Source organism: Zingiber officinale, chromosome 8A (genome assembly GCF_018446385.1).
Source record: "Zingiber officinale cultivar Zhangliang chromosome 8A, Zo_v1.1, whole genome shotgun sequence".
NCBI lineage: Eukaryota > Viridiplantae > Streptophyta > Magnoliopsida > Zingiberales > Zingiberaceae > Zingiber > Zingiber officinale.
Window position 1 is genome coordinate 23,645,098 of NC_056000.1, and position 16,126 is coordinate 23,661,223.

The 16,126-nt window shown below is 37.0% G+C and overlaps 1 protein-coding gene across 3 annotated transcripts in view; it reads right to left on the reverse strand.

Moving 5' to 3' along the window:
* LOC122007995 (tripeptidyl-peptidase 2-like) overlaps window positions 1–16,126 on the reverse strand; it is a 65,829-nt gene that overhangs the window by 16,191 nt on the left and 33,512 nt on the right. For all 3 annotated transcript variants that reach the window (XM_042563550.1, XM_042563549.1, XM_042563551.1), the window contains exons 20-24: window positions 14,546–14,674; window positions 14,325–14,425; window positions 5,327–5,444; window positions 789–868; window positions 552–624 (exon numbers count right to left, since the gene is read on the reverse strand). In XM_042563550.1, coding sequence (XP_042419484.1) covers window positions 552–624; window positions 789–868; window positions 5,327–5,444; window positions 14,325–14,425; window positions 14,546–14,674 — 501 coding nt within the window. The remainder of the gene's footprint in view (window positions 1–551; window positions 625–788; window positions 869–5,326; window positions 5,445–14,324; window positions 14,426–14,545; window positions 14,675–16,126) is intronic.

A 16,126-nucleotide genomic window follows, 5' to 3' on the forward strand; every position in this document is an offset into this window, starting at 1 on the left:
AATCTTAGAGATCATTCTGAATCAGCATTTTCTATGAACAAGTCATTATTATATGTCTCATTCAAGGTCAAATAACAGTGAGAAAGCATGTGTTCAAAGGCAACCATACAACCATAGAGATAATTCCAAATCAACTTTGTCTATGAACAACCCATTGCTAGTACATGCATCATCTCATGGCCTGACTCAGGAAAGGGAACGAAAGGGATAATAGGAGCTAAGGGTGAATGCAAGTGGTTTGAGATAGAGACACTACCCCTGAGGTTGAGCTTAAACCTTTAAGATCTCTGTTGTCTCATAGAATAACAACACAATCAAAAAGTTTATTACTAGTAAATGACCCAAACGTCAACCTTCATTCCTAAAGCTATGAAATTATGGTATGAAATTATGGTAATGCAAACAAACAATTTAAGCTGATACAAAAAATGTAATTACTACAAACAATCAAAAAATAATTTAAAAGAAACTTATGGTAATACAGACTACTAATTTAAGAATATAACCAGCAATATGGAAGGGCAAAATTATTACTGCATTTTAATAATTACCTTTCTTTCTAATTTCCTTTTAATAAACAAGACCAATTGCTTTAGTTTCTCCAAAATATGAATACTCTCATGCCTGAGCATAATAGAAAATATATTTAGTGCAAGACATTTAGAAAATCTCACGAGATACAATCAGGATAAATAGATTGTTACTGCAATCAAACAGTTATTTTCATAATCAACATTTTGGACCTTATTATTTCAGATTAAATGTATTTAAATAATCATCATAAGTACCTTGAATGAAGACGAAGAGTGAATTCACCCTTAGGAAGCTTCACATAATCCGGATAGGCATCCCCAGATGCATAGACACGCTATGCAAGAAAAAAAAAAGAAAATTGTTTTCAAAAAAATATGAAAGAAGATATCAATAGAAAATGTGAACAAACAAGAAAAAAAATAGAAAATTTCAAAATAGAGGTATCTTTTACAAATTTAATCCTTTATAGGCAGTGTGTAATAGTCATACTAAGAACAACCCCACACACAACAAAAGAAGGAAAGCAAAAAATATCCAGTAAAAACATAATCAGTATGCTTAATCAATTGCTAAAGAAAAAAACTTTCAGAAATAGTTTCACTGGTCTGAAAATGCCAAAAACAAATCTAACAATGTAATCTTCTATAAGCAAACTTGTTTATCTTCCATTTATGTATTAGTTTTGAAGAAATTTATGGTTACTAGGGCAACCTTATACAAAAATACCATCTCCACAGAGCATATGCTTGCATATGAACATGCAATCACATATTACTTCAATCATTAATTGGTTCACATACACTAAGGTGAAATAAATTACCTATCCAGTTTATATTAATTTTAATATTAAAGAATACATTATTAAAAGAAGGAGATCCCTTGGACAAAAGATGAATAGTGGAAATGAATGTCTAATTGATGATTAAAACAAAAGGAGGTCCCTTTTGCTTCTAGCTTCATGTTTAATTGATAGTAAATTGGCCAACTCAACAGATAAAAAATAGAAATTTATTTACCCAAAAAAGGAAGAAAAAAATGCAATGAAAAGTGTCCTTGCTAAGAAAGATTGACAATTTTAAGAATCGAATTTAGAAGCTTCTTGCATTTTGTATAAGGTAAGCGTTGGAAACTTAATCTCACTTGCATTTTGTTTACATTGTAGAGAAAAGCAGTTGTTATTGATATCCACTTACTTTTGCAGTTGTTTCAATTATATTTTATGCATATAATAACATGCACTGGGAGGTAGCTCCACTTCATTTTTCCAGCATATACATCAGCGTTTTTTATACACACTATTCTAGCCTAAAAGCTCCCGTAAAGAAAATATTACTAGAAGTATGATAATAATTCATGCTATCAGCTAAATCAATTAATTATTCTAACTTGACATTGGAGGTTTTGGTGATTGGTTAAGTGCCTAGATCAGACTTTTAGGTATATGGTTCCTATTTATAATTATGGTGTCAAATGTGATTGAATCTGGTTCAAATCTGTATACTTTCAAAAAAGATTTAAAAATTTGACTCCTACCATAGTTTTAGTACTGGACCATTCCATTTTGAATTGTTTTGGTGCAGTACCAGTCACTCGATGAGAAAGAAGAGAAAGAAGAAGAAAGAGGACTAAGATGAAGAGGTGTGGGAAGGAAACTTACCTAAGAAGGCATCGGCTGACATGGAAGAAACATCAGTAATGAGCTTCTCGAGTCATAGAACTAGTGGAATATGCTCCTTGCAGCCATTCAAAGGTTTTGGATTGTGCAGGAGCTTGCAAGGAGTGGGTTGTGGGAGATATTAGGACTCAAGCAAAGGCAGAAGATGAATTGAGGAAGACACTCAACCTTAGAGGAGGGTTGGGACGAACAACAGAAGATGGTCAAGCTCAAGGGAGGATTGCAAAAGGAGCTCAGATTCATCGAAGATACTTGCGATGATGATAGGAAAATGGAAAGAGTCATCTCATCTGATCATGTATTGGGTATTGAATCTTCTCGTGTGCTGAAATGAAATTTAATGACTGTGTTGACCTATATGGCTCAAGATTTAAAGCAATGCTTTCTGCTTTCAATTTAATGTGTAGTGTTTGGCCTACAAAGACTCACATAAGTTTATCCCAAGCTTTTGTTGAGACTTTGGAGACATTTTCAGCTAGATTTTAGGGTCATACAAAGATAGTTTAAGCAAGCTCTTCGTTATTATTATTTTTTTTTCCTTTTAGCGTTATATACTTTTTATTGCATATCATCTTATTGATTATACGCCATCTTCTACTCTTCATAGATAGGTTTCCTTTATAGCCCCTTTCCTCAAGATGCTTCATATACTTCTCCCAAATGGCTATGATGCAGCGGTAAGGGTGTTCAGTTGTCTCCCAAGCATCTACGGTTCGATTTCTAGCTACGACGTATTTGTAGGAATTTTTTCTCCAAATGGGACTTGCAACTAAGGGATGTTGGACTTCTGGGCCACTCGCCGCAAGTGCTTCCCGATTTATCTGGTGGCCGGTGGAAAACTTCCGTGGGACCGGGCCAGTCACCCTAAGCTCGATGTTACCCAACTTGGTTAATAATTTTTTTCATATACTCCTCCCATATGAGTATAAAACTGAATTTTCCTTGGCTACTTTCACCTCCAAAAGAGATACCATCACTACTCTCCAGTCATATTGTGTGTTCATTTCTACTATTCCTATTCTGACCTTGAGTTAACTCTCTCTTCTTTAATTCTTCCCCCCTCTAATTTAGTAAAGAAGGTGATCCTGTTGGACCCCGTGGTTGTTTTGATGTGATCAACCAAGTTAGTTAGGTCCTGTTTGTTTTTGATCCCTGTGTCTAAATGTGCAGGAGCTTAGGAGTGCAAGAAGTCGAGCGGAAGACGCAGCTAGCGAGAAGGACGGCACGGGAAAGGAGCCGACAGGCTCGGTGCATCCAAAGGACGAGAGAGCTGCGGAAAAGTACACCGGTGGGCGAGAAGAACTTGCACGACGTTCGAGGGACGTAAAGCCGGGACGAAAGACTGCTGGAGGAAAAGGCCGGGAATTGGGTTCGGATGAGCCCTATTCCGGTTGGTCGCAATCACCCAAGTTATCGGAGCATCGGAAGCTAAAATGAAGGCTAAAGGAGCTAGAACGCTAGCTTGAGGCGCCCTCAATGAAATACTAAAGGCGCCTGCGCTGTCCTCAACCTTGGAGGCGCCTCCAACAATTGTTGAAGGCGCCTGCGCTGTCCTCAACCTTGGAGGCGCCTCCAACAATTGTTGAAGGCGCCTTAAACAATGGAGGCGCCTTCAACACTGCTTTAGGCGCCTCCAAGCTGGTCAACTCGACCGTTTGAGCGCGAATAGAGTTTTATCCGCTTGACTTGGTTAGAGGCGCCTTGGACCTTTGTTAGAGGCGCCTTGGACCTTCGAGATTGAATTTCCAGGAGTTATTTAAAGGCCCCTGGAACTAGGAAATGCTCATTCAATCAAGCATTCAATTCCTAGCAACTTGTGAACTCTTTTAGTGTGTAAAAAGGCTTCTCCGCCTACAATGAAGGAGACATTCTAATGGAGTTGTTCAACAGCCTTGGATTAACAACCGTCTTGGTTGTAACCAAGTTAATTTCTTGTCTCTTATTTTAATTCTGCCTTTTCCTTTAGTTATTGCTATTTATTTTGAGTTAAAAAACCGAGGAGGGCATACTTTTATTTTGCAAGCAATTCACCCCCCTCTTGCCGGCCCCGCTGCACCTACAGATCCTTATTCCTCCACCAACGCCATTTCTAAACCTCATTCCTGCATGGTCTGCACCCTAAATGAACTACCTTTTGCAAGTGTATAGATGAAGGCTAAGCCCTAAGAATGCTCCAAACTTGCTCAAGACACTCCAACCCTCTTGTTGCCAACCATTGTCTCAAATCTTACCTATGGCTTGGTCCTTACTGTTGCTCATTGTAAAGCACTAAACAACATTCTAACTCACCCCCTTAAAGTACTGATCAATGTTCTACCAACATACTTTGCTATTTATATATACTTGTTGTCAACCAATTTTTGCCTTTCTATCATCTTCAATTTTATGACCAATTTCTAGGAGTGTCTCCAAGGTCCGATTGTGGCAGGCAATGATTGATGAATTAAATGCTCTCCATTCCAAAGGTATTTACCAGTTAGATCCTCCTCCTCTGTCTATTGTGAATTGCAAATAAGTCTTTACTATTAAATGTCCACCCTAGGCAAATTATAGGATTATGGCTCTATTAACAAAAAAACATATTTAGATTTAATAGTTAGACACTAAAATAGGACATAGTCGTATTAGCCTACGAAGTTGCACTGTGAAAATCATGTTATAATGCATGAAGCCTTTAACTCAATGTTATATGAAAGAATAAAACATATAGAGATTGATTGACATCTACAATAATCAACTAGGGAACTAGTTAACCAAATCCTTAAAGACTCATAAAATTGACTAGGCTTGCAATAAGCTAAGTTTCTATAATATATTTGAAAGTGTTATGCACTTAGGCTCCATTTACTTCAAAGGATGGAAAAATGGATGGAATGAAAAACTGAAAAAATAGTGAATGTAACCAAATGGTAGGAGCAGAAAAGGAACCCTTAGAGACTTAATTGCAAATAATATATTGTATAAGGTGTAAAGTTATAATAACGAATTTAGATATATGTACAAGTAGTCCTCTGGGATAAGAAACCCTACAAATTTCCTTTATAAAGCAAGGTGAATGCAACATAAAAGCATTCTAGTGCACAGAAACATTCAAAGAAAATTAATAAAAAAACAGACCTTGTTCGAATCTGATATAGTATAGAACTGAGACTCAAATTTGGTATCATAGATACGATTGTTTAAAAGTGGAATGTGTGGCTTCACTTCAGCTCCTTCATCTAATTTGAATTTGTATCTGTAAACGCATAAACAAAAATAAGAAATTTTGAATACAGTATATAGAGGTTTCACAGTCTTTCAAAACATGGTGCAGATTCTGACCCATAGTTTCATTCGAGACTAATTGTTTTGAATTGAACTTAAATATACCACTTATTTTATTTATGGTTTCACACAATAATGTGTGATTGGTTAATCATGTAGGTAATGATAAGTCAACCAATGAAGGACACTTAAGTGGTGATATAAGGAGGAGGCATGAGAACTAAGCAACGGAGGAAGTGGAAAGAAAATAACAGCAACTATCAGCAGTATGAAAGCTAGTGGGGGGGATCATAGTTACTTGTGGTTGTTATGTCCTGTCATTGGCAGTGGTTGGGATAGTGAATATATTAGATGTAGTTTTTATATTGCGTCAACACTTAACCATACTTCTAATGTGTAGATATCTTTATAAGTTTCTCCTTTTCCACAATCAGAAAGTCTAATCTTTCTTCCTTGCAGTGAGATATTATTTATAGTCACTCCTTGCATATACTTATTAGATGTGTTGAATACTTCCAAAGATTCTCTTAATTGTAAAGATCATGATTGATTTATATTAGTTTGATTATAGGGATTAAGATTGATTGTAACTAATGATTGCTAGGCATACCATAATTATACGATCCTCTTTCCCTCCTTATGTATATAAATACCTACATGTAAGCATATTATTTGATTGGAAATAGATCATCTTCTCTGACCTAATTTTTTTTTCTGCCGCCACTACTATTGGTGCGCCTCCTGCTGTCTCCGTCTATTGTTGCTACCGCCACCTTCTACTGCCTACTGCCGCTGCTGGATCAACCAGCGCTGCCACCTCCTGCTGCTACTGCCCTATTGCTGCTGCCTCCTGTTGCGGCGACCAGGATCTCACGTAGTGCGGGATCGCTGAAGGAGAATCAACCAGCGCTTCCCAAATCTGCTACAACTGTTCTGCCTATGATTTCCTCCTACGATGAAGTCTTCATATTCTAAACCCAATTTGGTTACCACTATTAAATTGAATTGGACAAACTATCTCCTGTGGTCACGTTCATTTGAACTATTCCGGGGTCTCACAAGAAGAAGGAACATATTTTGTCAATCCTAAAGATCCAAAATATTCATATTGGGTTTCAGACGACTGTTCTGTTACGGCTTGGCTTCTCAACAGCATGGAGGAGTCCGTGAGCACTATTGTTATGTTCGTGGAAACTGCCAAGGAGAAGTGGGATGTCTTATGATGCATGTATTCGAATGACAAGAACATTTCTTATGTTTTCAAATTATATGAAAAACTCTTAATTCTTCGCTAGGATGGTCAATCTAGGATGGTCAATCTTAGTAATTATTTTGTTATACCATCCTTTTCCCATGTGACGCTCATATTCGAAAGAATTAGTGGAAGGAATTCTTGGTTGTGAAGTTTCTATCCGATTTGGATTCCACTCTACGACCGGTTCGAGATAATCTGCGGACAAGTGATAACATTCACACGTTATTGAATGTTTTGTCTCGAGTTCTTCGTGTGACCACGGACTATCTGGACACCAGTTTTTCCTCATCTTCCGATACTTCGGCTATGGCTGCTCGCAGTCGTGGGTTCTTTCGGGGTCGTAGTAGTCACGGTCGTGATTGTGGAATTCATACCACCAAGAGTAGCGGTTCGTGTGTTCATTGTGGCCATTCCAACCATGTCTCCAAGAAGTGTTGGGTGAAGTTTGGTAAACTTGACTCGTCTAATAATACATCTACCAAACTATCGACTCCAACACCAAACATTAGCGATTATGATGATACGGTCTCTGTTTCTCTTATTGATTATGAGAAATTGAATCGCTCTTCTGGTAGCATTCCCTATGCCACTCTTGTCTCATCCTCTCTAGGTGCGTTTGTTGTATCTTGTGATAAGTCTTGGACGCTGAATTCCGGTGCGTATGTTCATATTATTGGTAATAAGTTTGTTTTCTGTTCCACTTTTGTTTCCTCATCTTTATCCTTGTCCGTCTAGCCAATGACACCTATTCTCCGATTATGAAAAGAGATGTTGTCAGGCCAAATATCATTCTTGATAATATTCTCTTTACACCTAAAGTTCCTGTTAGTTTACCGTCCATAAGCTAGCTAACAAAAGCTCATAACTGTTATGTATCCTTTTATCCATCCTATTGTATTTTTCAAGACCTACACACAAAGAAGATGATCAGTGTAGGACATGAGAGTGATGGCCAATACTTCTCAGTGACTGTCTTATTATCAGTGGCATTGTCGTCTAGGTCACTTATCTTCCGCTCCCAAAAGTTTAGTTGTCGTTCCGTCAACTAATTTGCAGTGTGAGTCCTGTGAGTTCAGCAAACACTATCGTACTTCTTTTCCAACTAGAGTTGATAAATATAATTCTTTTGCATTTGAACTTGTTCATTGTAATATTTGGGGGCCTAGTAGAGTTGAGTCGAGAGGAGGTTTAAAGTATTTTATAATTTTTGTTGATAATTATTCTCAAAAATGTCCTGAGGTGTTAACATTATTTTATAATACACTTGAATTCACTCAGAAGATAGTGTCTACATTATGTGATTCTCATAGCATAATTCATCAAATCTCTTGTTCATACACTTCCCAAGAAAATGGAGTTGTTGAACACAAACATCGTTATATTTTAGATGCAACTCGTACTCTTCTTTGTCATATGCATATTCCTAAGTTTTTGTGGGATGATACTATTCTCACAACTTATTTTCTCATAAATACGATGTTGTCTATTACATGGGGATATCCCCTTCTCTTGTCTTCATCCTGACAAATCTCTTTTCTCTGTGCCTCTTCGCATATTTGGTTGTATTTGTTTCTTTCATAATTTTACTCCTGGCTAGGATAAATTGTCTCCTCGTTGTATTAAATGTATCCTGCTTGGATATTCTTGCACATAAAAAGGATACTGTTGTCTTGACCCACTCACAAAATGCAATTACACCTATGTTGATGTTACGTTTTGAGTCTCAACCATACTTTTCCCCCATAGCTTAGTCACATGATACATTAGCATCTCCTTCACTACCTATCCCATCATCCATGTCTCCCGCTACAGATGCTCCGTCTCCTAAACCCTTGCAGGTGCACACAAGCATGCTCGGACCTAGACCAGATTCATGTCTCTCACCTCCTCTATCTGCATCTCCTCCTCGCCCCTCAGATGTTGATTTATCTATCGCTCTTCGTAAAGGTATTTGATCTTGCACTACTCATCCTTTGTCTAATCATATCTTGTTTGATTACTTTGATCCTGCGTTCCGCGCTATTGCTGTTTCTCTATCATCTATAGAAGTTCCAACTTCCTACTTTAAGGCTTATCAACACTAGGCTTGGAAAACAACAATGGATGTCTGCCCTTATCTCTCGTGGTACTTGGGAGCTAGTGGCTGCACCACCTTTTGTTAATATTGTTGTTCATCATTGGGTATTTACACAGAAATTTAAAGATAACGGTACTATTGATCAGTATAAAGCTCATCTTGTGGCCAAAGGATTTATCTAGACTTGGTGTTGATTATTTTGAGATGTTCTCTCATACTGCTCGTCTAAATTTTATTAGAGTTCTATTCTCCTTGACTGTCAATTAATCTTGGCCAATATATCAGCAAGATGTGAAGAATGTTTCTCTTTATGGTGATTTGCACAAGACCGTATTTATGGAGCAACCTCTTACTCAGGGGGAGAATACTACTATAGTTTGCAGGCTTAAAAAGGCTATTTATAGTCTTAAACAAAGCCCCAAAGCCATGTTTGATAAATTCAAAAATATAATCGTGTTGTTGGCTTCGAATAGCGCAAATCAGATCATTCTATGTTTATACGACTGAGCACAAATGGGATTATCGTTCTTATTATTTATGTTGATGACATCTTAATATCCAAAGTGATATAGGTGGGATTAACAAAACTAAGTATTTGCAACAACACTTTGAACAAGGATATGGGGCATCTTAAGTATTTCTTGGGAATTGAAATTGTTCACAGCAAATCTGTAGTTTCATTATGTTAATGGAAATATGCTACAGATTTACTCAAAGACACTAGATTGCTTGGAATGAAGCCGGTTGATACACCTATGGATATCAATTCAAGTGTTTGGGATAATATTGGAGAGTTCTTTAAGGATAAGGCAAAATATAGACGGCTTGTTGGAAAACTCATCTACTTAACAATAACGAGACTTGACATCTTTTTTGCAATTGGAATAGTCAGTCATTTTATGGATAAACTAAGGATTCTTAAGTACATTAAGAAAGAAAAGAGTTGTCATTTAAGAGAAATGGGCAACTAAAATCGAAATTTATTCTGATGCACACTACGGTCCACTTCTAGGTATTGCACTTGTGTAGAGGGAAATCTAGTAACATGACAAAGTAAAACAAACTATTGTTGCTAGTTCATTGTCGAAACCAAGTATAAAGTCATGGCTCACAAGGTAACCGAGATGTTATGGCTGAAGAATTTGCTTGAAGAAGGTTCGCCTACAATGAACCACTGCCAATGTACTATGATAACCAAACTGCTATTCACATTGCAACAAAACTAGCTTTTCATGAGAGGACTAAGCCTATTGAGGTTGATTGTCACTTTATTCGGGAGTGTATAACGAGTCAGAAAATTACCACTCCATTCACATCATCATCCAACTAAGTTGTCCACGTCTTCACTAAAGCATTAGGAGAAAAACGATTTTTAGAACTTGTGACAAGCTGTACATGATTGACATATATGCTCCAGCTTGAGAGGGAGTATTGAATACTTCCAAAGATTCCCTTAATTGTAGGGATCATGACTGATTTAGATTAGCTTGATTATAGGGATCTCTTTCTCTGGAAAGATGCATTAGTGGCTTAGGTTAATGATTTTTTTGAAACAATTTCCTTTTTCTGGAAAAGAAACTCAAGGAAGGGGAGCCTTGGCGCAACGGTAAAGTTATTTCCGTGTGACCAAAAGGTCACGGGTTCGAATCCTGGAAACAGCCTCTTGCGAAAAGCAGGGTAAGGCTGCGTACAATGGATCCTTCCCCGGGACCCCGCATGGTGGGAGCTTCGTGCACCAGGCTGCCCTTTTTTTGGAAAAGAAACTCAAGAATATGAAAATTGTTGCATGATTCTCCTCTAAATTCTTAATACAGTTTTGCCTAAAATTGATGATACGGTTGTTATTGTAATTATGCATGAAATATGATTTCACACAATAAATTATGTTATTACAAAGTCATGTTTTCACATTATTAATATTGATTGGTTAACCATTAATCCAAAAAGATTGATTAGTTATTTTTATTCAATGTTACCTTCTTTCGTAGTCCGGGAGACTTAATCTTCTTCTCATTATTTACACAGACGACATTATGATCGTTGTTAATGACTTGTAGGGGAAAAAGAACTATCTCAGTCATATGTTTTGACATCCCATTTTTTGTTAGTGTGACAAGTTAATTTTTGAAAAATCTATGTCATGGTCATTAGGTAGCAGCTAAGAGGGTCCTAAGTCCTAACTACCCAAAAAGTACTCCAAGGGAAAGCTATTTTATTCCATAATCGAAGGTATTTTCAAATAGAAGAGTACTTTGATGTACAGTAGATAAGCTTCCTTACAAATAGAGGATTCGCATTTAGTTATTGTGTTCTCTTAGGAGCTATCCTTATTTCTAAAAAGATCAAGATGTGAGCATAAAGGTGGAAAGATCAAATGTAATGGTAAAATATAGGAGCATAGCTTTTGAATTTGATAAAACGATTGCAGAGCCAATGAAGTTTTGAAATGACTATCAAGCTGCTACGCATTTACCTTCAAATTTCACATTTCACGAAAAGACAAAGCATATAGAGTACGGAGAAAGTTCAATGTAATGAGATCATGAACTCTAATTTTAACAATCAGTTAGCATATTTGCTTACTTAATTGTTAAGGGCCTAAGATGATTAAATATTGGTAGCGAATTAATTTTTTTTCAATATATTTGAACCAGTTTGAGGGGAAGGGGAAGTGTTATGGACAAATTGGGTTCATATAGAAGATGGAAGGTGTATGTGTAATATTCCATATTTGCAATAACAATGCTGCAAAAGGTGAAATACGTCACCCTGACGACCCCCCACGACGGCCCCACGCCATTAGGAGAGAGTAAATCAGGTACCAAGCAAGTCCCCATGTGGGAGGGCATTTTTTCACTAGCTTCGTTCGAATTCGACCCTTGCTCCATGTTGTAAATCTGCCACATGGTTATTGGCTCGACTACATCCTAAGTGCCCATATTTACAATAACAAGTATATATATAGGTAATGGCAGTCACCTAGGGTTGTGTGTTTGAATAAATCCCCTTATGTGACTCGAATGAAATGATGTTGATCCTATTAGATAGATTAGTGCAATGTTGTATAATGTTACATAACATATATCCCAGACATGGTCTAAAATTTCATGTCATATCAGAGTTTTCGTTTATGACCAAAACGATAAGTTTCGGTACCGTATTGTATCATGCTGATATAATTTAGATAAATTATATTAATTAAAAAATTAACTTAATATTAAAAAAATTTTAAAAATAATTTTTAACAAAAATATCGGATCACGGTGCCCCCGTGGAGGTCACCCGAGATCGTGGCAACCTCTGCAACCCCATAAAAGTCGCTGCAGGATCATGATGCTTGCTCGACCCCGCGATGATTGTCGCGGGATCCTGGTAGCCCCGCGACCAAGCAAAGATTGGCCCAGGATCCTAGCTGCCTCGTAGAGGTCGCCGTCGGATCGCGGAGGTCGCGTGACCCCATGAAGGTCTCCATGGGATCGCGACATCCTTTGCGACCTCGCGAAGATCATCGCGAGATAGCAGCAGCCCACGGTGCCAATGTTGGTACCGGGCAAAAGGTGAAATGACAAATTTCACCCATTTCGCCTCCACGGTATGAAATTTTAAACCATGATTTCAGCTATTTGATTTGGCAAACAATCATATTTATCTACCTTATATCAACAAAGTTGTAGCTAGCAAGTAATCCTTACCAGCATTGTACCTATGATGCATCCCATATGTTGATGCAAGGCATTGGATGTGACACTATTTGAATTTTCACTAGATAATTAGTTAGTAGGCACACTTGTATTTAAATGAATATGTGGTACTACTCTCAAGATGTATCCAAAGCATATGGAGTAACTAATTTAGTCATTTATCCCTCATGATCGTTGTAGTCATAGTATGGTTACAGAAATATATTACAACAACAACCAAGCATTTATCCCATTAAATGGGATAAATTTTATGGATCCTCCTATCTTATTGAGCTTAATCCCCTATTATATATTGTTTTAGGTTATAGAAGTATATTGTGGGTATAATTCCAAACACTTATATTTTATAAGATGGTGAAAATTCTTAAAGAGTATTATTGTGGATGCACTAATCTAAGATGGGTTCAATGTGGTTAGGATTACAATGCATATATGTAATGGTAGTAGCATCATGGTGACAAAAGGCGAATACGCTCGCCCCCAGCGCCCCTGTGAACCCGTCCTAGGGTCAACACGGAAGAGATAAATCACGGGGAGCTACTAGCACATAAGGGAGACATTTACCTCGGCTTTGCCAAGATTCGAATCTCAGACCTCATGGTCTAATGTTATGATGCAAATATTAGGATTAATAATCATATTATGGTTAGTGGTGTTCTTGCACTTAATACTAGTTGTGATGTTGTATTGGTTGCCTTGGCATAGACATGATTGTACTTATACTTGCATACCTTCTGCTTTTCTACTTAAATATTCTTTGTACTCTTCCTTTCCTCATCTCCATTTTCAGAAGTGAATGTTAAATTGTCTCCATTTTTATATACTTGCCTAATAGTTGTTTCATTAAGAGTCACACTACTAATAGGTCAATTGACTCTATGCAAGGTGTACGTGAAGCAGTCCAAGTATACAACATTTAAAGATCATACAAGGTCTTGTGACCCCTTCCACATTAATTATCACCACATATATATATATATATATATATGCGCCATGAAAGTTTCCCACCTACATCATGGTAAATCGAGAAGACTCACAACGAACGGTCTATCAGCCCAACATCCTTAGGTTAACCGTCTATCAAAGAAAATTCATCCGTTAATTCGTCGAGATGGAACACGATCCTCAGAGCTTTGGGAAACTGAGAAAGTGTCTTGCCGCTGCATCATTGCCCCAAGAGTTAGTTGATTATCTATATTGGGGCAAAAAGTTATATCGTTCACCCCAAGCAGCCCAGTATGACCAGTCACACGGTAAGATACAAGTAAATCGCGGGAGACATTGACTATCTACATTGGTGGCAAAAGGTGATTCGCTCACCCCCAGCGCCAAGTCTGCCCGTCCCCGGCCAACACGAAAGAGGTAAATCATGGATGACTACTAGCCTTGGACAGTTGAATAGTGCATGAGGGAGGGCAAGCACCCGGCTACTAGCCGAGATTTGACCCCCCAGACCTTATGATAGCAACATCACCATACGCTAGTCAACTGCCCATCACAAGGAAACACATTGGTTATCTATATTGAACCTTCAAAATGTGGTTCCAATTATCCAGAACATGGCAAATAATTTGCACAAAATTCAATCAAATTATTGTTCTTCTTTCATAGCATAGAAGACTTCTTTGCCAAGGGATTTGTGTTGTTTAGTCAATTATGAAGATAACTCTAGGAACAGTTTCAACAACGAAGTTTTGTGCATGAAAAAAATACTCTAAAAACCATTGTCCCCACATTTGCTTGCGTGATATAATTGTAAAGCTGATAGAAAACAGAATGGGAATTTAAAATTTATAAAAAAAGGAAACAAAGTCTCACGTTAAAGTCAATGCAATAATCTGCTTGCCCGAGGGTAATTTGTCACGGTTTGTTAGAAGAGTTTTGAGGTTAGCATCAACGGGATGTAATGCAATTTTCATCTGCAGGACTCAAGGCCATCAAAAACAACTGTTGTTAAAAACATAGTAATATGGCAAGCATTTATCATGCATTTGGTTAGAGAATTCCATGGCTGACTACTTTTTTTCAGATGAACTTGCCTTATTTAAAGTAGAAGCAGGAAGAAGTTTCTCTGCAGCCAGAAGAGATCTAGCAGTAACTCTAACAGGTGCCTCACTTCCATCAAGCATCAATGACTCTTGATTGATAATTATTCCATGAAAAGCGATCTACAAGGTAAAGAAAAAACATCTATATTTAGCAAGGAAGCAAACTATGGAATAATTTACCCTTCATCTATCTTTTTTTAACAGTAGTACTACACAGCTCCCCCCAGCAAGAATTAAACCAAAATCTAAGACGTATAGCATAAGTTTGTGTTATTACATTGCTCTCATCATAACCCAAGATGTGCATATTAATAAGGATAAATTAAATGCAATTATAAAATGATAGAATGTAAAAATATTGTGGTAATATAAAGCATAATCTTGCTTAGCTCATCATGAATTCATAGATCACACAAGTTTTCCAAGAGAACCATAGACTCTAAGCCACAAACAAACAAGCAGTACGCAATAACAAATTGAAAACTAGTTTGTGTCAATTAGCACCACCGGTTAGAAAGATAGGAAGGATTAGAAGAAAAAAAAAACAAGAGGAAGAAGAATAAGAGTGGGTGCCACTCGAATACGGGGTTGCTAAGATGTCAACAATAACCAAGTTTTATCCCATTAGATGAGGTCGACTATATGGATCCTTTGACGTCATTAGGCTCTCCCTTACTATATCATCATCTATGTTTAAATAAATTTTATCTTGTTTTATTGTTGCTAACCAAATCTTTTTTAGTCTTCTTCTTCCTCATTTGATGTGTGTGTTTGTATCACCTAACTAGAGCATTTATTGGTTATCTATGTTTGTATCATCTTAAACGTGTCTCTCGGAATTTTTCCTCATTATATGCAACTCCGACTTTCTCTCTAATGCTCTCATTTCTTATTCTATTCATCCTCGTATGTCCACACATCATCTTAACATCCTTATCTCTGCAACTCTCATCTTCTGCTCATGTGCTCAAGTCATAGCCCAACATTCAACTCCATATAAGATAGCACGTTTAGCTACGATTTTGTAGAACTTTCCTTTAAATTTTAAATATACTTTATGATCATATAAAGTACCTAACGCTCTCCTCCATTTCAACTATCCTGCTTATATTCTATATAAGACATCTCTCTAAATTTTTCCATCGTTTTGCAAAAATAATCCTAAATATTTAAAGCTCTAACTTCCAAGCAACTTGACATATCTTATCTTAACAATTATCTCATTACATCTAATATTCCTAAACTTAAATTTCATATATTCTATCTTTATTTTATTAAGCTTAAAACATTTTCCTTCGAATGTTTCCAGCTAAGATTCTAGTTTAGCATTTACTCCATATATTTCATCTACCAAAATAATATCATCTACAAACACCATGCACCACGATATTGTCTTGAATGTGTGCAGTGAGTTCGCCCATAATTAGTATAAAAAGATCGAGACTTAGAACTGATCATTGATGTAACCCTATTTTTATTGGAAATGCTTGAATTACTTTGCCCAAAATTTTTCGTTACATCCGTGTACATATCCTTAATTAGTTTAATATGTTACGTTAACACGTCTTTTTT